Source organism: Erpetoichthys calabaricus, chromosome 10, assembly GCF_900747795.2.
Source record: "Erpetoichthys calabaricus chromosome 10, fErpCal1.3, whole genome shotgun sequence".
NCBI classification, from domain to species: Eukaryota; Metazoa; Chordata; class Cladistia; order Polypteriformes; family Polypteridae; genus Erpetoichthys; species Erpetoichthys calabaricus.
Genome location: NC_041403.2, coordinates 66,900,242 through 66,924,325, shown reverse-complemented (window position 1 = coordinate 66,924,325; position 24,084 = coordinate 66,900,242). Strand labels below are relative to the sequence as shown.

The following is a 24,084-nucleotide window of genomic DNA, read 5'->3' as shown; positions in this document are numbered from 1 at the left end:
TGTGTTGGCTGGGATTGGCTCCAGCAGACCCCCGTGACCCTGTAATTAGGATATAGCAAGTTGGATAATGGATGGATGGAAAAAATAATACAGTGCATTGTTAGTAATTCAAGAATGAATGTTATTAGCTAATAAAAAGGCTTCACTGTACATTATAGTCCTGCTTACTTAAGTACATATTAGCAAACGTTCAAACATTTTGCATTCATACAATATACACCAAAATGATATGTGACTGAAAATAAAAATGAAATGTGCTAAATGTTGCACTGAACATGAGGTGGCATCACATTTCTCAGAAATGTTGCTGTAGTCTCATGAGGAGGACATAGGAGATGAGCTATGGTAATGTTTTGCATAGCTATCAAAGAGTGCACATCTGACGATTAAGAAGATAGCCAAAAGTAAGAAAGAATAAGATATCTCAGTAACTCCTTATAAGCTCTATATGACCGTGAGTGTGGCAGTACCTGTCGTGTAAATGAAAGCACTACAGCACTCTGTTTGATCTATCTTCAAACTTTCTGTCCACATTTATTTTACCATGCATTGTTTTGTATTGAAATACAATATATGAGCAATATAGGCCCAGGTAATACATGGTATTGTTTTTTTTGACAGGGACAGATTTGATTGAAGAACACTTGAGTGAAATTCGAAGCCTTCGGCAGCGTTTGGAAGACTCCATTTGCACCAACGACCGCCTAAGAAAACAGCTTGAAGAAAGGTTGTCATCAGCTGGAAGAGATACTGGTAACTGAATGGATAACAAGCTGTGAGGCAGGTGAAACCTAATGATCTTTATCACATGGTAAATGTCTGATTCTATTTTTTTCAGGACCTCCAACTAATATCTATATCCAGGGACTTGAGTCAGTTAGCCAACTGTCCAATGAGAACCGTGCCTTGAAGGAAGAAAATCTAAGTTTACAGGCCAAACTAAATCAAACCAGCAGAGGTATGATGGCAGATGTTGGCTCACTGTAAAGAGGCCTCCTTTCTGAAATACTATACTATTGCAATGATTATTTTTGTAACCTGTTTCATATTTATGGTATAGTGTACCTTTGCATTAGTATATAGAATGTTAATGTTCACAATCAAAAACAATTAGCGTGTTAAGGCTGTTATTGAACATATACTTTTTGTCAACTGTGCAGTCTAAGTAAGATTAAATTAGATCTGACGTTAGTGTAGGTATGTTAGCATGTGGCCAGCAGCACAGTATTACCTCTTTCACAATAGCTACATTTCATGCTCCCATTGCTAAATGGTTTAACCTCAAGTCTTTTGAAGCCTCAACTGAGATATTATTAGCACATATTATTTGTGGATCACTGTAACTGTAATTTGTTATAGTCATTGTGGTACTTGTATTAATGAAATTAGGATATGTGTTCTTTTAAAGCTCAGAAAATTATGCTCGAGAGGAATGAACCTGAGGTAGCTGTGGATATTTTCATTTTGTTTTTAACAGAAAGTTGTGCAGAATTGAAGCAGCTGCAAGAGGCAGTGCTCTCGAGAAGGGCAGAGCTGAAGCAAGCACAAATGGAGGCTGAACAGTGGAGAGATGAAAGCAGAAGGCTTCAGGCACAGAGCTGTGGACAACAACAAGAGATTCAGCAACTGAAGCAAGATAAGCAGGCGAGCCACGAGCAGAGCAATAGGTAATGCAGCCATTCTCTCAGCAGGCAGGGTTATGACACTCATAAGCTGTAGATATTTTGATTTATTTTTTTATTTTTTTGGCAATTGCAATATTCAGGTATTCTTCTTTATTGTCTAGTGTTACTTTACATTAATCTGCTTTCGCAGGACTCTCAGTGATTTATTTACATAGTGCAGTCACAAAAGCATTCATCCGTAGCTCCATATGCCATTTGTTTTTATTCCACAGAGACAGCATATTTTAAAGGTTTCTGGTTTAAATTTACTGTAGTATTACATGATCAGATAGATATAGTTAGGTCTATAAGTATTTGGACTGTGGCACAAATTTCACAATTTTGGCTCTGTAACGCTACTACAATGGATTTGAAACAAACCAATCATTATGTGATTTAAGTGTAGATTCTCAGCTTTGATTTAAGGGGCTTGCCAAAAATATTAAAATATTATATGAGCCGTTTAGGAATGATTGCCATTTTTCTGTTTAAGCCCCCATGCCTAACCCCCCCCCCCCCCCCCCCCCCCCCCACCTCATTTCCAGGGGCTCAAACGTATTTGGACATTTGACTGACAAGCTATTCCTTAGCCAGGTGGGAGCAGGTCCCTCATTATTTTATTAACTATTAATAAGGTAAAAGTTCTGGAATTGATTCTAAGTGTGGAATATGCATTTGAAGGCTGTCATTGTGAACTGTTAATATGAGGTCCAAGGAGCTGTCCATGCAAATAAAAAGAGTCTGTCATGGGCTAAGAAAACAAAACAAACCCATCAGAGAAATAGCAGTAACACAAGGAGTGGTCAAATCAACCATCTGTTACATTCTTAAAGAGAAGGAACACAAAAGTGAACTCGGCTGGTCTGGAAAACCACAAAAGACAACTGTGCTGGATGATTGCAGAATTCTTTCCTTGGTGAAGAAGAACCTCTTCACAACATTTACCCAAACCAAGAACACACTCCAGGAGGTAGACCTGTCATTGCCAAAGTCTACAATCAAGACATGCCTTCATGAAAATTAAGATAGCAGTGTTTACCACAAGGTGCAAATCACTGGTAAACTTCAAGCCTAAGAAGGACGGATTAGACATTGCCAGAAAACATTTTTTTAAAGTCTGTCCAGTTTTGGAACAATTTTCTTTGGACAAAGAAAACTAAGATCAATATATACCAGAATGTTGGAAAGAGAAGACTGTGGAGAAGAGAAGAAACGACTCATGATCCGATGAATACCACATCATCTGTGAAACATGGTGGAGGCAGAATGTTTGTTATTTCGTTTCTATTTATTATAGTAAAAAATATTACACTGCAGGATTGTTGGCAGCATTGGTGCAGAGGTGTGTGAGAGCAGGATCAAAGCATTATGGTAACTGGCTTCAAGATGAAGACTCATAAAAACTTTGAATGGACTGTCCTCTTATGAGAAACAGCAACAGCAAAATGGCAGTATGGCTGGAGAGGGGGACCTTGAACCCAGATCTGAAGCAAAAGTTCACTGAGAAAAAAAGACCAGGGTTGAGAGAGATAAGAAGTAATAAGAGTGAATGTTTTTGTGTTACTTGATGGAAGAAAGTTGGAGTGGATCTTCACCAGACTGTTTATATTCTTATTTGGGAAAGCTCATTTGAGTCAGTTTTCTTTGTATCCTTTGCTATATTGTGTCCTCGCTGTAATCATATTGTTTTACTGTATAATATATTTTTGATATATATACACTACTGCTCAAATGTTTTAGAGCACCTCTGTTTTTCAAGTTGTATAACACATTTAATCAGTTGAAATGGAATAAATGACCTAAAATGGTTGAAGGATAAGCAGTAAACTGCCAGAAGTTTGAATTTAAAGATCAGGTTAATAGCAAAAACTGAATATTACAAATGGGGTTTACTTTCTTCAAGGAAGAAGTAGTGGGTTACAGCTTACATAGGTTCTGCAGCAAATAAAGTAAAGTCAAGCCTTACAAGTTGAAGAAAACAATTTACACAGGTGTCCCAACTTCTGTTGAATACTTAAAAACCCTGTGTCTGACTTTAAGCACTGGGTGTTACTACACCCTCTAAAGTACTACTTGACAATATTCTAGTGATAGTGTCAATAAAACAGCAATTAACAAATGCAATGAGACACAGCATTAGAAGTGTTGGACTTTCATTTAGAGAAATTCAAAAAATCAAAGTGTCAGTGAGTATGGTGTCCTACACAATCCACAAGTAACTGGAAATGGAGGAAACTCCGATAGGAGGAGATTTGGCAGATTCAAAGTCATAACCCAATCAGAAGACACATTTCTGTGGGCCACCAGCTTCCTGCCGGGACAGGCCACAGCCCACATAACCCTGTACCGCACTAAGCAAGTTCAGAAAACTGATGGATGAATAATGTAAATATTTAGGGTGTATTACTGACAACTTTTTTAAAATGTTTAATTTATACATGTGCAGGTTACAGCATGAAGTGAATTTGCTCCAGCAGCAAGTGTCTGAGAGTCGACAGTTGCTACACACACTTCAGTCTGAGCTGCAGTTGTATGATAGGGTGTACATGAGTGGTGGCGCTTTGTCAGGTAAGGCCTTGTTGAAGATGCAACTTAAAACCATGTTTTTATCAGCATATTTAAATGATCACTAGGCATGAGGGAGAAAACCTGCTTCTAAAACTAAATACTTGTCACACGACTTTCCTAAACCCAACATATAGGTAGTCATGATATTTTTTATAAAGTTAAAATTGATTCATTTAGACTACATGACAAAAATGGGGATACGGGCTTAGCCAGGTTACACAGCTCAAGGAGTCACATTTATTATCAGGTTTGGTTCTGGAGTATTGTTGACTTAAACTGTCCTTGCCACAAACAAGATTTGGATCCTGCTTGCTTTGCTTGTTTCTGGGCAGAAGATTTTATCTGAGTGCCACTAGCTTAACAGTACTAGTTAGTGAGAATTGTTCAGGCAGGATGAAGAATATTACTTTAAGACAACAATTTTCCACATCTTATAAAAATGTAGAAAAAAGATTGTGCCTTTGCGTAAGTTATTTTTTCTCTTGAAGCCCTTGTTGAACAGTGCATAAAAATATGGGTAATCCAGGTTATAAAATATGACGAGTATATAAAGTGTAAACATAAAGCCCATCAAACTAGCAACAATTATTTTACTTACTGTTTTTTCCAGAGGGCATAATCACAAGATCATATACAAAACAAGAGCAAGTGCCTCCAATTCTAGTAGTATAATAAATATAAAACATTAAATATTGCTATGAACATTCAGACCTGTGTATCCTTTCTCCCTTAATCTAACGAATTGAATAAGTATTCACACTACAGATTACAAATATAAATAATAATGGAATGGATAATGAGGTTGGTACCACAGGCAGCTGGTTACATTTCTTTAGTTTTTTTAGTTGGACCGTAGCCAGATGAAGTACCTTGTGGTCAGGCAGTGTCAGTAGTGGGATCTGAACCCACAGCCTCTGAGTTTGAAGTCCAACATCTTAACCAATATGCCACACTGACAGAAAAAGTGCAACAAAAATATACATTATTAAACACAGTACAGTATTATTTAGAATGTGCATTAATACAAACCCCTAATAACAGAAAACCCAAAAAGTCTCAGAGGGTCTGGAGTCACTCGCAATGCCTTCCCTCCATCTTACTATGCAAGGAACAGAAGCAGTGTGTAGAAGTGTATTAGAATGCACATTACTAATTGCTGTTCACAGTTGCTGTCCCTGTGTTCTTAGCCTACGCAGGGGATGGCAGTTACCAAGGAGCTGTCGCTTCTTCCTTTGAGCTTAATGAGCTGCTGAGAGATACTCGGAACTTGCGCCTGCAGCTGGAGCACGGTATCCAGGAGAATAGCTCACTCAGGCAACAGCTGGAGCAGCAGCTGGATTTGTGTTCTGCAAGGAATAGTGTGCGTCCCTCTAGTATCAATATCTCCACACCTGTGGAAACAGGCTGCAGAAGACAGCTCTTTCAAGGTGAGGATTGCCCAAGAGGAGGTGGCATATGGTTAAAAACTGTTTTTGCTTGAAACAAGTGCAGCCTGTATACTTGGTTAAAAGGGGAAAAACCGCTTTAGTTGGTTGCTATGTTGTGAACAATGCCATTTAAATGTAAGCACAGATTAAAGACAAAGTACCTACATTATGCTATTTTACTACTCTGTTTGCTGTTAACAAGTTTTTTGCCAATTTCAAACTATAATTCTTTTTTTTTTTGTTGACAAGTTTTTTGACAATTTCAAACTATAATTCATTTTTTTTTTTTTTCCTTTTTACCTTAAGAATCTGTGCCCTCTCCCCCAGTTCGAGATACAGGCCTGTTTAACCCTGTCTCTCCATTCTCTGCGTTCTCCAAGTCGTCCGAGTTCAACGTTGAACATGCTAATGTTAAAGCAAGTGAAGGTAAGGTGTAATCCAACCATTTATTGACAAACAACTGATTAATTTTACAATTATGTTTTTGCATGTACATTTTTAAGCAAGGCATACTGCACTTATTTGGCAAATAGTTGTTTCTCATATGTAGAAAAGTAAAATATCAACATAAATGAACACAAACCTTTAATAAATATAAGAAAGTAATACTGAAAAATAATTATTAGACATTACAAGTTATTATAATCTTGAGTAACTATAATGAAAGTCGTTTCCTTTCCTATCATTCTCATATTCTAATAAAAGATGTATGCAGTTTAATTCTAGTAGTAATTAGTAGTAGTAGTAGTTATCCATCCATCCATCCATTTTCTAACCCGCTGAATCCGAACACAGGGTCACGGGGGTCTGCTGGAGCCAATCCCAGCCAACACAGGGCACAAGGCAGGAAACAATCCCGGGCAGGGTGCCAACCCACCGCAGGACACACACAAACACATCCACACACCAAGCACACACTAGGGCCAATAATTAGTAATTAGTAATGTAATTGTAAAGTCCTGGGTAAATAACGCCTTTAGTCATCTCTTAAGTGAGGAAGACTTCAATTGCAGATTCATAGGTTCTATGTGTGAAGGTAAGGTGATTTATTTGTATTTTATGAATGTATTTTTAAATGAGGACTATTATCATTTTTGTATATTTTCCTTATTTAATTACAATCATTTTTTTCATCTTCTCCATTAATTCATCAAACAACCATTTTGAAATACTTGTACCAATTCCTCCATGTGCCAGATTTGTGAGTTTCAACAGAAAGTAGCATTGGACTGGCTTCCTTGTTTCCATTTTAGTAATCCATGAGTTGCTCACATATTTCACTCAGGTGCCTGAAAAATGGGCCCCAAATTGTTGTAAAACATCAGAGGAACTGAACCAACACAAATGCCCCACAAATATAATTTTACAGATTTACCAGTAAATCAAAATACTAAAAAAGGTCTAGTAAGGACTGATATCATGGCTGTTTGCGATTGAAAAATTAAAATTCACAGACTTAGAATCTTTTATAGCCCCTGTGAGAAGTAGCCCGGACACAGACAGACGGACACCCTTTTTACTAATAACCTACAAAGCTTTAATTAACCTCGCACCAAACTACATCAGTGACCTCCTCCATCACTATGTGCCTGCCCGCCCACTAAGGTCCTCTGATTCTGGTAATCTTGTTGTGCCCCTCACTAATCTACACTCCATGGGTGACAGGGCCTTCAGCTGTATAGCGCCCAGACTCTGGAATGACCTACCAAAATTAATCAGGTCAGCTGACTCCATGAATTCCTTTAAAAAACAACTCAAAACTCATCTGTTCAGGAAGGCTTTTAGCTCTATTTGACTTTATTACCCTTCTCTCAGTTTACTTCTCTGTCAAGATGCCAATGTAACCTGTATGTGTGTGCTAGACCATCAATTATGTTGTCTGTTTTTTTCAGAATTTACTGTCTTAATCTTCTTTATTTATTTATCTGGTTTGTACAATGCTATATACTGTATATTCTGCCGTTCTTTATTATATTCTGTAAGTGCCTTGAGCATGGGAAAGGCGCTATATAAATAAAATGTATTATTATTATTATTAAAGTCCACCACACATTTATTAATCATATTTACAATAGTCCAAGTGCACAAACCCAGTGCCTCCAGCACCAATCTCCCCAAAGTCCAGGCCTCTCCTTTCAGTGCCTGCTTCCCACAGGCCACCTCCACTCTCCTTCACTCAGAACCTTGTCCACTCCTCGCCCGACTCCAGTCCCCGTTTGTAGGGAGGTGGCCCCTTTTATACAAGCCTGGATGGGCTCCAGGTGCTTTCCCGACACTCCTCTGCGGACACTCCCCTGTGTGGCGGAAGTGCCGGCTGTGCTCCCGGAAGCCGTCCGGGTGTCCCCAGTCTTCTTCCCCCCTGCACTTCCTGGTGTGGCAGAAGTGCTGGGGGCCCAGGTCCTTCAGGCAGGCGGATGCCCCCTGGCGGTGACCATGGGCCCCTACAGGGTTGGGCTTCCAAGCCCTGTACCTGTGGCCCCCAATACAACCAGGGCGGACGCCCCCTCACGGTCTGGAGGAGGAATGAGCCTTCCTCCTGTCTTCCTGGGCGTCCCGGCTGGGTGCCACCCCCAGCCGCATGCCACACCCCCTATAACTTGTAAGAAAGTACAAGAAACCTTAGAATCACTCGCTACTGTTATTTCCTGGAATTAATTGTATATCCTTATTCAGGCATCTATTCTGTTTTTCACATCTTTTTTGACCAGCCACAACAACTACAGTCCACAATCTAATTCAGAAAATCAAAGCCAAGTGTTACGACTGGTTTCAGTGGGCAGAATGGCCCTAACATGGTACCACATTTAGCTGCCACTATAGGACTAAAGTTGTCCCCTTTTTGCATCTCACTATCACATTCTGCATGATTTCTAGATCATGCACAGGCCAGTATTCAGTACGTGCACCAAAACGACATGCCTCAGGTTGAAGCATAGATTTTCCTAACCTGGTCCCCATCAAGACATTGGGTTGGTTCTGTTGCTTCTTTCCTCATAAAAGAGGAAGATGGCCTTCTTCGGGATTTTACATCCAAAATTGATGTGGTAAATGGCATTTCACCATGCAAAGTCGTTGCATTTCAAATTCTGCTAACTGCTAACTTTGGTATGCAAATATCTTGACACTTGGCCACAATTTCAGATCTCTTTCCGAAATGTAGCCTTGCCATTCCATATAGTTGTGGCTTTCATGCTTAGTTGCAGTTCCTGTATGTTTTTATCTTTCTGAGTGTTTGTATATGCCATAAACGTTGTGCTTTACTGTAATCATTGCTGGACATAACTGAAAGACATTATTTGTGAACCACATGTGGCTTCTAATGGTCAAGTTAAAATCCATAACCAGCCATACTAAAATACTGTGACAGAACTTGAACAAGCATGTCATGACTGTAAGTCCACAAATGTTATTTGAGATGAAGAAGTTCTGTAAGTTGAAGTGGACCAGAATCCATTTCATATTCCTTAATACACTCTTCTTTTCAATAAATACATTTAAAGCTTTAAAAAATGTGTTTATTTCTGTTTTTTAATTGCAATCCTTTTAAACAAACGAATTTCTAATGTTAAAAAGAGTATGTTTTCTGATTTGCAGATGCTGTAAAGCACACTTCTGCATTAGAAGGTGATGCCCCAGATGGATCATTTGCCAGTAAGAATGGCCGTCATGTTATTGGTCACGTGGATGACTTCAGTGCCCTGCAGCAACAAATCTTAGAGGGGAAGATGTTAGTTCATAGAATGGAATCTTTGCTGCAGTCATCACTTGGTTCTTCTTTCATGAGCAGCAACATGAGCAAGGTAACAGTCCTATCCTCAAGTCTTACTAGAAACAAAACATTATAAGTTTAAGAAAAAAAAAAGTAAAACATGGTTCTGTATTCAACACTGTGCGACCCTGAGGTGGCTTATTTTCAGTTATACTTAAATCTATAAGAAAGCTTCCACTAATGTATGAACTGGAAATGTTTGCCAAATTGTGTGTACCGCCTCTTGAACCTGGATTTAAGTCCCTGCCCTGATGTATCCTCTACATGTCCATGTGTGTTTTATGTGGTTTTCCTGATTTACTCTCACATGCAAAAGACATTCAGGTTAGGTTGACTGTGGTAACCCTGTGTGAATGAATAATAATAATAATAATGCATTACATTTATATAGCGCTTTTCTCAGTACTCAAAGCACTATCCACACAGGGAGGAACCGGGAAGCGAACCCACAATCTTCCACAGTCTCCTTACTGCAAAGCAGCAGCACCACCACTGCGCCATCTGTGAGGACATGAAAGTGACTATATGAGTAGGAATGTTTTTGAGGTTTTGGTATGATGTCACAATCATCTCGCTCTTGTTCTAATAGGGGGTGAGAGAACCATTAAAGGGCTAGAAATTACCTGACACGATTAATCATGAATTTGTTACACAGTAAAATTTAAACATGTGAAAGAAGGTCTGTGGCTGGCTGCCCACTAATTACTTAGACCTCTTAACTTATCTTGGCCCAGATGAAGCAGTTTTATGATAGCAAGGCTGTGTGGACTATGTAGTGATTGCTCTTGGTTCACATAAAGAACTTTGCTTCATGAGTGCACTCACTGAGTTTTTCACATGAACCTTTGCCAATGCCCATGGTGTGGCCTAGTCTTCCTCAGTTCAGTTTAGGTGATACGATCTTTGCAGTGACCTCTGGAACACAACAGAGAAAGGTGTGACTTTTTCTTACAAAATTTTTTTGTTGTCGAGATTCCCTTCTTGAAGTAATGCATCTTGTTGTAGATTAGGCTCAGAAGTTCAGTTATTATCACAAAGTTGTCATTCCATTCAAACTAGTGTGGTGATGAGGTGTCACTTGTTACACGGCTGTGCTTGGATTCTAATTTGGGATCCTGAGGTGGTTCATCATGTGGTGGGTACGGCAATGCACTTTATCAGTGCGTGTTCCCAATATCTCTATCTCTCTTGACTTGGAAGAGTGATTTTTTGAGCTAGTGATTCCTTATCCTACAAGTGTTCAGAGGGATTCCAGGGTGTCCAGCGTCAGCAACTCAAAGGAGACTATGCTCCCTGGTTCCAAAAGAGGGCGCTTTCAGTCCCTAAAACCAGTAGGCTTTCTGAGACCAAAGAGAGCAGACGAGCTTCCTGACTTCAAGGAGAAAGAAGAGATGCACATACCAAGTTTTTAAGGGAGGACATAGCTGTCAGTGATTAGATTTGACTCCACTTCCAAGTACAGGTCCATGCCTGCTTACAGCTCAGGTGTATGGCTGTATTCATCACAATAGACAAGAGTTCAGTTTGCAGTTACAAGCGTAAAGTGAAGGTCCTTTCAGGTACCTCTCAGGCTGGCAAAAGTCTATAGACATGTCTTTGATTAACACCTCTGGTAACACTACTGGTTAAGCTTTCTGCGTCTCAATGAAGTTTGTTTGGCAATTTGTATTTTTTTGCTATTTTTTTAAATGTTAACTTTCTTTTAAAGTATTCTTTTTAATCCACCTTTTTCTCCCTTAATTGTATCCAAATACCGACAATTAGGGATGAGCAGTGTAGTCAAAGGTAAAAATGACACTGAATACTAAAGGAAAGCGGCTAATTCAATATAAAAGTCACTTGTGAGCTAAATAATAAAATAATGCTTAAATGATTGGAACCTGAAAAAGAATATACTAAAAACCAATAAAAAGAACAATAATGTGACACACTCAGAATGCTTGGTGCATTCTCCTAGAGATTTAGTAAATCCACTTTCTAATTTCTGGATTAACACAAAAAAGACAGAACCTGGGAAAATAACAGCTTGATTAATAAAGGCCGAAGTCCAGTTAAAAGCAGAAGGTGGTTGGGATGAACACCTGCAGTTAAGGTGGTCCACAGAACTGCACTTAGTTTAGGCCTTTTATTACTAATTAGCACACAAATTAATGTAACATGAAATAAACTGCAGGTCTGCTTTAACATTCAGTGTCATTTCTAGCTGTGTCTGCACTGCACATCACTAAATATCAGTATTTGGATACAATCTGATGTGCAAACTCCACAGAAGTAAGGTTTATTGAAATAAAAATGGTAAGGGAAAGTTGGATGTTTAAAACTATGACAAGGAAAACACATTGCTGAATTTCTTCTAAATGAAACTATCATACTAGAACATTTTTCTGAATGCAGAATGAGAGAAGAAATAATGCCATCAAAACGATTTGATTGATGAGACTTCAAAGTAACCCACTGATCTGTGAAACTGGTTGGAATGAAAGCCTGTAGCCACAGTGGGACACCAGGATTGAACTTGGGAACCCCTTAGTAGGGCACTGTGCAAGTAGGAGACATAGATTTAGATTCATTCCAGCTGCAGTATGTGGAGATTGCAAAATGCTGCACCGCACCCTTTACTGTACTGTGATATGTTAGACACATTACAGAAACAGGCTTTTGTTATTTATAATGAGAGTATTTAGCTCGAGAGCATTTTGGAACCCCTATAATTGTGCCTCAGTTTTGAACTGAAAAATTAAAGCTCAGTGTTTTATTCTGTCAGTTTAGGTGCCATTTCTGTCTCCATGGTATTAGTGTCTAACAAAATTCATTATGTTCATAGGATCTCAATTACTCATCTATTACGAAGTTACTTGGTAGCACGAAAACTCTGCGGCAGGTCTTGGAAGAAGCCACTGCACTCCTCAAGATGTTCTGGAGGGCTGCTCTGCCCAGCACTGATAGTTGTATGCAACATGCCAGAAAGGTAGGATGGAGGATTGCATTAGCACGCTAGCTGATGGACTGGGTTTTGAAAAGTTAATTGTTATAAAAGGATGTAGATCTCATGTAGGGAGTCAAGACTGTTTCTAATAGCCACTGAAATAACAGATGGTTTTGTGCAATGTGCTGCGTGTGCAGTCAGGTTAATTGTATAAGTTCTTAACATCACTCTCCATATTAAGAGAATATGGTCATAGCTCCAGTGTCCAGGATTTAGCTAAATTCAAATTTTGCATTGTTAGGTGTAGAGAAGGTTTAAAGGAAAAAAAAAACTCAGATAAGATTAACATTTTGACTGCGATGTTCACAAACTGGGGCGGCACGGTGGCGCAGTGGGTAGCGCTGCTGCCTTGCAGTTGGGAGATCTGGGGACCTGGGTTCGATTCCCGGGTCCTCTCTGCGTGGAGTTTGCATGTTCTCCCCGTGTCTGCGTGGGTTTCCTCCGGGCGCTCCGGTTTCCTCCCACATTCCAAAGACATGCAGGTTAGGTGGATTGGCGATTCTAAATTGGCCCTAGTGTGTGGTGGGTGTGTTTGTGTGTGTCCTGCGGTGGGTTGGCACCCTGTCCAAGATTGTTTCCTGCCTTGTGCCCTGTGTTGGCTGGGATTGGCTCCAGCAGACCCCCGTGACCCTGTGTTCGGATTCAGCGGGTTGGAAAATGGATGGATGGATGGATGTTCACAAACTTTTTATGAGACTTCATAAATCATGAAGGAGGCGTATTGTTTTTGTCTTACAGTTGCAGAGTATTGAGGTTCAGATTCCAGGTAGAACATTGCCTTAACTGGCAACTCTAAACTGGCTCAGTGTTAAATGAGTGTACAGTAGCTGTTTTCTCTAGTTGTTATGTGAGGGTCGTTTCCTACAGTGTTTCCAAATGCTGCTTGTTTTAGGTTCTCTGCACTAACTGGTTTGCTGGAAAGTGTATTCTAAACAAATTTAAAAAAAAAAAACAAACAAAAAAAACTTCTCTGTCTTGGCTTATTTATCCAAGTTTTGAATTATGACTTTCAGAAGGTGCCAGCTTTTAATTTTACTTTTATTTTTCTGTTTTTGAAAGTGCCCTTTTTTAATGCAGGATATCTGCTATTGCACAGATAAAGACCAAGACTACACTGTATGTCTTCGCTCAGTCTGTTTAATGCAAATCTCAGAGAGTTGGGGCAGACCCTCTGATTCAGTTATTCTGTCTAAAGCTCTTTCAGAGTGTTAGTTCTTCATGGTTTGCTACTTTCTCATTCTTTGTATTTTCTCTTCAAATCACTGACCAAACCCTCAGTTGAACCTATGGAAGCCCCCTAAGCATTTATCAACCAGCACAAACATACTGTCACATACTTCTTTTCGGGTGGTTTTTGTTTTGTATGTTTTTTGGGTTTTTTTTAGCAGCACAGGCACAGACCAGCCATGCTTGTGTTTTTAGAGAAAGACTGGTGTAGCACAGCACATGAAAAGCAAACACTGAATCAAGCAGAAGCAGTGGGACAGAAAGATGTTGGTGTTGTCATTAACAGTATACTGATAAATTCTTTTATCAGGAAGGAAGGAAGGAATTAAAGAACAGAAAAAAAACATGTTAAGAGACTTAAACTAAGCTCAAGCTAGCAAGCTTGCATGTTCAGAAGAAATTTTGGGTAAAGAGCACATTCAAAGTGGCATTTAAACAAGAAAAAGAGAATGGCACCTATGGAAGTAAACAGTTCAAAGATGAGTCGGAATAAAGACACATTCAGCAGACAGCTTAAAACGATTGAAGAGTTCCTAGAAGAAACCAGTGAGAGTATAACAGTAAATATGGTTGTTTAGATAGGTTCAGCAAACATTAAACAACTGCTGTGGTTCCTTTATGTGTATTTAATGTTTAAATTAAAACCAGCAGTTCACAATACAAATTTTAAAAATTAAAATTGTACCAGTGCAAGTCCTGCTTCATGTTGGTCTTGTTTTAGGTCTCCTATGTATGAACTGCCAGATAATCTAACTCCTTAAACTCAGCAGCATCACTGAATTTAAGGAGGGGGTAGCCACAGTACAGTGTAGTAGAGAATTTCAGATGTTGTACATTCCCAAAGTAGCACAGAAGAAAACTTTGGACCAAAGTGGTAAAAACAGGTGGGTCACTGCTGGATGTAAGCACAAGGTAAGAGGTGCATAATACCAGTGACATCAACCCCAGAGTTGGATGTGTCCAAAGGTATTTAACACCTTGCAGAGCTGGATAACAGCTCAGAGGTAGTAGGCAAAGTTGTGGTGTCCCAACATCTCACCTCACAGTCAGCCCCCAGATAGAAGGAAGTAGTCATAGTAGGGGACTCAGGTTTGCTCCAAGAACAGGGTCTCAAAGGGTGTGCTGCTTTCCTGGCACACATGGAGAGGCTCTTGGTCAGGGCAGGGGTGGATCCAAGTGTCAGTGCCCACACTGAACAATCAACAAGTTCTTCAATCTAAAATTATAGAATTAGGTAATAAGCTGAGGAGCAGAACTGACAAGTTAATCTTCTCAGAGAAGTTTTGGTAATTTAAGTTAAGGTAAGACTGAGCAAATTAATATGTGGTGCATATCTTGGTGTAGTTTGGCTGGCATAAGGTTATGTCACACTAAAGCAGGGGTGGGCAAAGTCAGTCCTGGAGGGCCGCAGTGGGTGCAGGTTTTTGTTCCAACCCAATTGCTTAATTAGAAAACAATCTGTGCCAATAATTTAATTTCATGACTTGTTAGTGCTTTAAATCTGCCATGTCAGGTCATTCTCATATCCTAGATTTTTTTTTCCTTTCTAAGGATATCACTTAAATGATTTGAAGTTTAAAACAGATTCTCAGTCCTTCACTTTTTTCTCTTCACTTTCCTACCAAGCATTTAATAAAACCAAATAGTGCATGATAAATACACACAGGTGTAAATGGAAACAAACTAAATGGAGAAATGCTGGTTTCTTTTGTTATTTCTATCTTATTGCTAATAAGGAGCAATTAAAAACCAAAATACAGCTGTTTAAGACTAAAACAAGTAATAAGGATTCAAAATCTTAGCAATTGAGACAATTAAAATGAAGCAGAAGTGTTACTTGAGCAATAAGGGCTTCTTATTAAGCAATTGGTTTGGAATAAAAACCTGCAGCCACTGCGGCCCTCCAGGACTGACTTTGCCCAACCCTGCACTAAAGTGTCTTTTGAAAAGTTGGAAACCTGTACTGCCATGATAGGGCACATTTGAATCAAAAGGGCACCAGTCTGTTGGGAAGGCAAATGAATAGGTTAGGACAGGCACAGTTTATAGCTTTACATGAAGGAAGTGATAGCACTATTAATACAATTATTAAAGATACCTTGATATTTTCCATCCCACAGTTAAAAAGCCAAAGTAAAATAAGTAGAACGTTAAATATTGGCTGCCTTACTCCTAGGAATACCAAGAATAAATCAAGCGAGTGGTGGTTTTATGTTTTAAAACAGAATTTGCATGAGTGTACCTTTGTGCTTATTTTTGAGCATTGTATCAACATTTAGTCTCAATTATTATATGTTAATTTCATTTTTTTAACTCGTATTTTTTTCTGCATTCCAACATTTCAGTCATATTGTGTTATCTGAATGTGGTTTTTAGTCAATTTATTTTGCTGTTTTCAGGAGCAGTCAATGAAAGCAGAGATTCAGAAACTAAAGCAGAAGATCGCAGAGCAAGAGGGTAATCTTCAAAATGCAATTGAGAAGCTGAAGAATACCAGCCGCACCAAAGAAAGCATGGAGCATTTTATTGTTAGCCAGTGTAAGTTAGGTCTGTAAACACTATCCACTGTAAAAAGGGTAGGCTGAGTCACAGGACGTGCTTGATGACCAAAATGATGAAAGTCGCTACAAGGAACTATGATTTAGCAAATGTGCTGTTTTCGTGTACTGGATGTCTTTGAAACATAAGACATGAGTTGAACATATAATTGTTGGGAGAAAATTTAATTATGTCTTGGTAGATAAAAGGAAATAATTTGAAAGAAGTGTAGTCTGACCCAAATTGTTTTTTCGAAAGTTCCTCACACAATGTATCTCATATTTGCCAAACTTAATTCTTTCTGTTCCTTTTTGATTTCAAATTATAGTGTCAAGAACCCGCGATGTGTTGAAGAAAGCCAGATCCAACTTAGAGGTGAGAATACATGTTGTTTGTTCTAATTATTTAAATTAGGGCTGTCAAAGTTAATGCATGCAATTAATTTCCCAAAGTATAAAATTGTTTTTTTCCTTAATTGCATCAATCGACACCTCTTGCTATCTAAGCCATTGGTTTTAAAACTGGGGGCAGCAGCCCCGGTGAGGTTAACATTGTTCAAAAACAATCATTTCCAATGCTAAAGATTGTCTTTAAATTGTCCAGGTTTTAAATAAACATACAGGTAACTGAAAGTGTTCTTAAAAGTAATCGCGTATGAATGTAGTTATACACAACAGTACTATGGTGCACAGAGAGCTGCCAAGCGGTTTGTGAGGGGGGAAAAAAAGGGTTAAAAGTGAGACTGCAAAGGACCATTGGTTACCTTGAGTCTACATGCTAAGCTGGGGTTTAATTCCACTGTGCCATCTCATGGTGCTCCTGCCACAGAACTTCACTTCTCTCTTTCCTACCCCCATTCTCCGCTTCTGTGTTCCTCGCCCAAGACAAATCAAATTCTTCCTCCATGTAATACCAAGACTGATGGATTTCTGTCAAAAAGTGCATCCCATGCTGCACAGCAGGTTTCCATCTCTTGCTCTCTCTTTCTCATGTCTGGTCTTCCAGCAATACAAGATTTTTTCGTTTTATTTTTAGAACAGCTTTAGAAACAGGTTCAGTAAGGCAGATATATAAAGAAAGAAAAATATAAAGCCACTAAGCCTTGGCAGTTTACCTTGAGTTATAGATTTGACCTCTAGATTTATGTAACTTGAATTATTTTTATGCTTCTTTTGATCTGGACTTACATGTAACTATATATTTTTTTTGTAAATTAAAAATACTGAAATTTTAGGCTAACTTTTATTCCATATTAAACCATGTTACTTTTCTTACATTAATAATGCATAAAAAAGCACTTGATGTACATAAGAAAACTTAAACGTTATACGTTACCAAACACACAAAAGAACTTCTATGAAATCATTTGTTAAAATCCTCAAATGCAATAAAAGGGGCAGGGGTGGGAGTTAAGAAATTTCACGTTTAGTTGTTCCTAGTAAGTGTTCAGTACTTCTCAATTTAAAACGGAAAGAAAATGGGCATTCTTGAAAATATTTCAATTTGCAGAGGTGCTAAGCCAAGAAGTAATATTGAAAAACTCTGACCTAGAAATATTGTGTGATTTTTAATCATACATTGTATGTTTCAAAGTCTGCTTTTGGTAAGCATTTGGTTTGACTAACAGGTCTACTATTACACAAAACTGTTAGGCAGCAAAATTTGAAGACTACAATCCATAAATGTACAACTCAACTTTTATCCATGGATAAAACAAAAACGTAAAGCATTAATCACCACTAAATATTGCGAAAAGAAACACATCTGATTGTAGACCTCTAAATTTAGTTGAAGATACACAGCTGAGACGCATCATTTAGCAAGACCTAACAATTCTTACATTTTACCTTCCCATGGGACAACTGTGTCACATATCAGGGATTTATATGAAAGGCACACATCTTTGCAGTTTGATCAAATATGAAGGTGTACAACAGCCACATTTACAGGGAACTACTGGACATTGTAAAATTTGAATCGTTTGACGGCCCTAATTTAAATCCGTCATCACTGTGGATAAACCCTCTCTGTTCAAATGCTGTGTAAAAATAGCTTTACACAGTTAATTGTTAAGCAAACAGATCTTTTGGATATGACCATACTTTTAGTTTGGCTAACTTCCTTTACTCCTGTTTTCCTGACTGCCTTTTTGTGTTTCTGCCCTTTCTTCCTTGAGCTTTTCCAGAAGAATGAGTACAGGATGTCTTCTTCTAACTCCTGTTCCCCCTACTCTGGTAAAGGTACAGCACTGCTGCTCTGCCTGTGCCCATGCTTACCACTCATAAATGCTTCTTCACATTTATTACTTGTTATTATGTGATAGTGTGTTGTGATGAGATGAGTGAAAAGAAATACATTCTGCATGAAAAATAATAAATTAACAGCCATAAATCATCATGCTTTTTGTGTACACGAAAATGTCTGCACAGCAGTATAGCTGGCTTTACTCAGTCATCATATAGTTGCACCCTTCATGCATAAACTGTATGTCACCAAAAACGTTTTACATAATTTTCTTACCATATGTATTCATCTAGTATTTAAACAAAAGCTTCAGAAAACAGAATCTTCTCTTAATTGTACCTTTCAAGTCATAAACATTTTGAGTAAATGGACCATAGACGCTTGAAAAAAAATTAACAAGTAGTGTGGTGGAGAGTAAGGATCTTCAAATTCTGATTTGATGTTATTTTGTACAATTGAGGTATGAATGGCCTGTTCTTGTCACAATTGTTCCAATGTTATACGTTTTGTGCACAACATTTCAAGAGTATATTCATTTAGATTTTCTGCCATCCATTCATTCATTCTTTTATTTTCTGACCCTTTTATACAGTTCAACTCTGTTCATATTTGCATGAGATGCACGTCTATTGCAGGAAACACACATACACACAGTCAAATTTTAAGTCAAGTTTTACCTTTTCAAGGCTTGGTTTTGTCATTGTAGAATCTACAGTATATAGTTTCTTTTTCAGCCACCACAGAGTCAAAATTAAGCCTTAACCCCATACTAAATCAATAAAAAGGCTTCTGTTTTGTTGGAAGTCTGCAGATGTTAATTTTCATTCCCACCAGTTTCATAAAGATAACATACAGATTGTCTTTAACTACGTGTTTTGATTGTTTGGCGTATTTCTGCGCTCATTTTGGTCCACTTAAAGGCAAAAACTTGTCACTAACCAAGAAACTGCTTGGAATGTAAACCAGAACCACAATTGTGCTCCCGGGCCGAGTCCGAAATACTGAAGTTTGGTACATTCAGAGCCAACTGGATGCAGGGCCCTTTTTGTCTTCTTTGTAAGGGCAAGAGTCGATAAGAAAAGTACATTCAGTACTTCAGTACACCAAACAAAGTAAACAGAAAGCAAGCTGGAAATATACTGCCTATAGAAAGTATTCACCGCCTTGAAAGTTTTCATATTTTATTTTTCTATGAAAATTGGAAGTTTTTATGCAATCAATTCTTTTGTGTAATTAATTGACACTTGACACTAACGAGCCTTTTTCTGTTGATCAGTGTCATACCGCCAAGTTAAATCCACTGTGGTTCAGTGTTGTACAGTAATAAAATGTGAAAACTTTCAAGGGGTGAATGCTTTTAATAAGCACTATAAATAAAAACAATAACAAAAGACCAAAAGGATTTAAATGATGTAAGCAGCAACTGCTCCGTGCCCCGTGGTCTGCCACTTTACTAATATATCATCCTTTTGTTGTATTTACAGCTGACACCACAGGAGTCCATGCTGGAAATCAGGGTAACTGGAATTTCATGAACCCTCACTGCCATGAGCCTTCTAGAAGAAAAGTCGGTCACAGACCAACAAAAAAGAAAGAGAAGAACAGCCAAGGATTGTTGCAAGTTGTCAGCTATTAGTTTGCACTTAGCCTTTTTGCATTTCACAATCTAAGGACTTTAAATTTTACCCTCTACAGACTGATGTCATGCTTCATTTTTGGCATTTAAAAATTCTGAACAAAATCAGAAGACTTGTCAATGGCTTTGAAAAAGAACAGAAGTTTCTTCAGTTTATATAAAATGAAGCTGATCTTCCTTTGCCTAGAAAGTGTGCATAACAAATTACTGTATTATTTATTTTATTTTATTTTGTGGTTGTGAGTTAATTTGCATGCTTTACTCAATAATGGCAAACAGCCATATAAGTATAAGGTATACTGGATGTAAAAAAGCTTTTTAATCCCCCGGCAACATGCTGCTACCTAAGTGACATCTTCACTTCAGTTTTACCATTTAAAGAAATGATAATCATGTGTTTGGACAAATTCCAAAATTAATTTGACAAGTATATGTATTTTATTTTCTAAACTGCCAATGCAGTACAATGAAAAAAAATAATTTTTTTTGCTGAAAAATGCACTGGTGAAAATAATGCCAAGTGTTTTAGTCACCAATTATTTTTCTCATTTGAGAAACAGCATGTGCAATGGGGATTATGACAGTGCAGAAAAAGTATTCTGTAAAACTAAGACCGCCTGTGCAATACTGAGAAGGTGCAGTACTACTGATTGATGTGATTACAGTCTCAAAATTGTGAGCTATATTTTATATATATATATATATATATATATATAGCTCATATATAAAACAGGGAAACATATGCCTCCAAACCAAGATTGCCAAATTCTGCTAAGCCACAGCCGAGTTCTGCTATTGACTTTGATTCTGGAGAGGGCACATGGGAGGGCACCATTAGCTTTATCTTCTACCTTTAGTTTCTTTAATCTGCTCCCACATCCAAACAGGAATTTAAATTTGGATTCTTCGTATTTTCCATTAATTTTGTAAAACCTAACACTAGAGACTGTTTCTATTTTATAATTCACAGTATTAAACATCCCTTTACAGTGTGGCCTGGACTGAAAACAGGAGGACTGTCTGTTCAGTCCCTTCCACTGAGTCACTTGTGACCCTGCCAGAGTCACACAGCCTGCCAGTGTTTGCTGAAGCTACTGTACTTGCACCTGTGGCATGTAAATCACTTTTGAACTAAATATGTACTGTAAATATACATTTAGGTTCATAAGTATTTGGACAGTGACACAATTTTCATAATTTTAGCTCTCTGCGCCACCACAGTGGATTTGAAATGAAGCAATCAAGATGTGATTGAAGTGTAGACTTGCAGTTTTAATTTAACATCTTTAACAAGAACATTGTATGAGCCATTTAGAAAAGTCAGTCATTTTTATACATGGTCCCCCCATTTTCAGGGGCTTAAAAGTATCTGTAGAAACTAACAATCATGAATATAACAATCATTTTCAATACTTGGTTGAAAATCCTTTGCACTCAATGGCTGCCTGGAGTGTGGAACCCATGGCCTTCCCCAAGTGCCTGGTTTCCACCCTACTGATGGTTCGCCAGGCCTTTACTGCAGCTGTCTTCAGGTGCTGATTGTCTGTTGGACTTTCTGCCTTCAGTTTTGTCGTCAGCAACCAGTTGGGTTGGAGTCAGTTGAGTGACTTGGGCATTGAAGAATATTCCACTTCTTTGTCTTGAAAAGCACTTGCTTTGCTTTCGCAGTATGTTTCGGCTCACTGTCCATCTGTACTATGAAGCGTCATCTAGTCAGTTTTGCAGCATTTGTCTGAATCTGAGCAGACAGTATAGCCCTATACACTTCAGAAATCATCCTACAACTTCTCTCAGCAGTCATATCATCAATGAACACCAGAGACCCACTTCCATTGGCAGTCATGTACGCCCGTGTCATAACTCTGCAGTGTTTCACAGATGATGTGGTGTGCTACAGATCATGACCCATTCCTTCTTATCTCGATAATCTTCTCTGTTCATCATTCTGATACATATTGATCTTAATTTCATTTGTCCAAAGCAAATTCTTCTAAAACTGGACTGTTTAAACTTTAATAATCTGTCCTTTCTATCCTTGAGGATTACCCGTGAGTTGCACTTTGTGGTAAATCCTCTGCCTTTCATGAAGTCTTCTCTTGGTTGTTGGCAATGATAGGCCTACCTCCCAGTGAGTGTTCTTGGTTTGGCTAAACGTCATGAATTAGTTTTTCTTCACCAAGGAAAGAATTTTGTGATCATACAGCACAGTTGTCTTCCATGGTTGTCCAGACCTTCTGATGTTGCTGAGTTCATTATGATGTTCCTTCTTTTTAAGAAGGCACCAAATGGTTGATCTGACCACTCCTCGTGTTTCGATCCCTTGGATTGGTATGTTTTGCTTTCTCAGTTTAATGATGGACTGTTTTTACTTGCATGGACAGCTCTTTGGACCTCACAGTGAGAGTTCACAGTGACAGCTTCCAAATGGAAATTCCACACCTTTCACCCGCTTAATAGTTAATGAAATAATGAGGTACCTGCTCTTACCTGGCTATGGAACAGGTTGCCAGTCAACTGTCTAAATACTTTTGAGCCCCTTGAAATGGGAGGGGACCATGTATAAAAAGTCTGTCATTCCTAAATGGCTAATAAAATATTTCTATTAAACCCTTTATATTAATGTTGAAAGTCTGCACTTCAGTCATGTAATTATTTCTTAATTTCAAATAGATTGGAGTGGCAAACAGAGCTAAATTTATGAAAATTGTGTCACTGTCCAAACACTTACGGACCTAACGTACTACATGTACAAATCACAATGTACAACGTACAGTTGTTTCAGTTCTTTCAAATGTCACACCTATTGTAATGGTTATCAGAAAAATAAAACTCACTCCTTCCAACTAGTGTGGTGCCGAGGTGCCACCCATTGCACGGCTGCACTCGGGTCCTAATTTGGGATCCTGAAGTGGTTTGTCGTATGGCGGGTGTGGCAACGCGCTGTATCAATGCAGGCTCCCAACCTCCTCCTCCTTTGTTTAGAACACAGCATATATGACAAGTTTGAAAGCATATATTACAAATCAGCCAGTGAATCGGGGGGTCTGGATTTCACAGTCAATTCTAGCAGAAAGTGGGTCTGTTGGCATGGTTTTGGACCCCAGCGGACATATGTAAAAGCACTTGATAGCCATAGACTGGTGGTAGTGTGTTTTTCTGCTCGCGAGTGTATAGACTGCTTTGCTTGTATATTTAGCAGTGTTGCCGCTGTACATTAAATGCTTCCAAGGTGTACTGAATTAGACTACTGCAAAGATTTCTTTTATTGGAGCAGCAAAAGTATGTTTAGTTTCAAATGACTGTAAAATACAAATTGAGGGTAGATGTGCAATAGTTTACTAAATATTATTTCTTTTATGTGTAGCATCTTGTATTTTTGCTCTCATGTGCCATTAATTTATTGTTTAAAATGTCTTCCTCTGTTGGGAAGCTGCTGCTAAATTGACTTACTGTACATGCATATTTATGACAAAGGGAGATACTAAGGAAAACAAAATGGATCAATCAGATTTGTTTTAAATGAAATATGCTTTGCCATCAAAGCAGTAGTAGAATACTCACATGTACAGCATTAGTGCAGTATTTAACACAAAAGCAAAAATGCAGCTGTAAAGAAACCAACTCTGTTTGTGTTGCAGACAGACGCCATGATGTAAAGCCACCTCTGACTTGTCTGAACTGCTGATGTGTTTGTTAAGCCTCTTTATGATATGTATATAAGGTTTAGAGACTGGATTGAGATGAGCCTGTTTCTACAGAGTGTGTGTGTGTACAAAGATTGTTTTCTAAGTGGACCCGTCCAGGCCAACTGTGGGCCTGTTTCTGGAGAAAAAAAAAACAAAAAAACAAAAAAAACTGTAACTTTAAAAGGGAATAAAACTGGAAAATGCAATTTTCTCAATGTCTTATTTGTGCAAACTGCAAAACTCATTCTCATGACACAGTCTTCAAGACAAAAAGGTTATTGCAAGACCAATAGATTACTTAAAAACAGCAATTTAAAAGACAGTGTAGCCTAGAAACAA

At 38.3% G+C, this 24,084-nt stretch overlaps 1 protein-coding gene across 6 annotated transcripts in view; it reads left to right on the top strand.

Moving 5' to 3' along the window:
* Nucleotides 1-23,951, top strand: part of pde4dip (phosphodiesterase 4D interacting protein) — a 264,076-nt gene extending 240,125 nt beyond the window's left edge. For 4 of the 6 annotated variants that reach the window (XM_051933237.1, XM_051933238.1, XM_051933236.1 and 1 more), the window contains 12 exons: nucleotides 622-753; nucleotides 839-958; nucleotides 1,478-1,667; nucleotides 4,111-4,232; nucleotides 5,420-5,659; nucleotides 5,966-6,085; nucleotides 9,254-9,459; nucleotides 12,253-12,396; nucleotides 16,041-16,179; nucleotides 16,508-16,554; nucleotides 18,356-18,413; nucleotides 19,908-23,951. In XM_051933237.1, coding sequence (XP_051789197.1) covers nucleotides 622-753; nucleotides 839-958; nucleotides 1,478-1,667; nucleotides 4,111-4,232; nucleotides 5,420-5,659; nucleotides 5,966-6,085; nucleotides 9,254-9,459; nucleotides 12,253-12,396; nucleotides 16,041-16,179; nucleotides 16,508-16,554; nucleotides 18,356-18,413; nucleotides 19,908-20,059 — 1,670 coding nt within the window. In that variant the 3' untranslated portion in view covers nucleotides 20,060-23,951. The remainder of the gene's footprint in view (nucleotides 1-621; nucleotides 754-838; nucleotides 959-1,477; nucleotides 1,668-4,110; nucleotides 4,233-5,419; nucleotides 5,660-5,965; nucleotides 6,086-9,253; nucleotides 9,460-12,252; nucleotides 12,397-16,040; nucleotides 16,180-16,507; nucleotides 16,555-18,355; nucleotides 18,414-19,907) is intronic. The other 2 variants (XM_028811352.2, XM_028811353.2) reach the window with 2 other exon arrangements.
* Nucleotides 23,952-24,084: the final 133 nt, after the last annotated feature.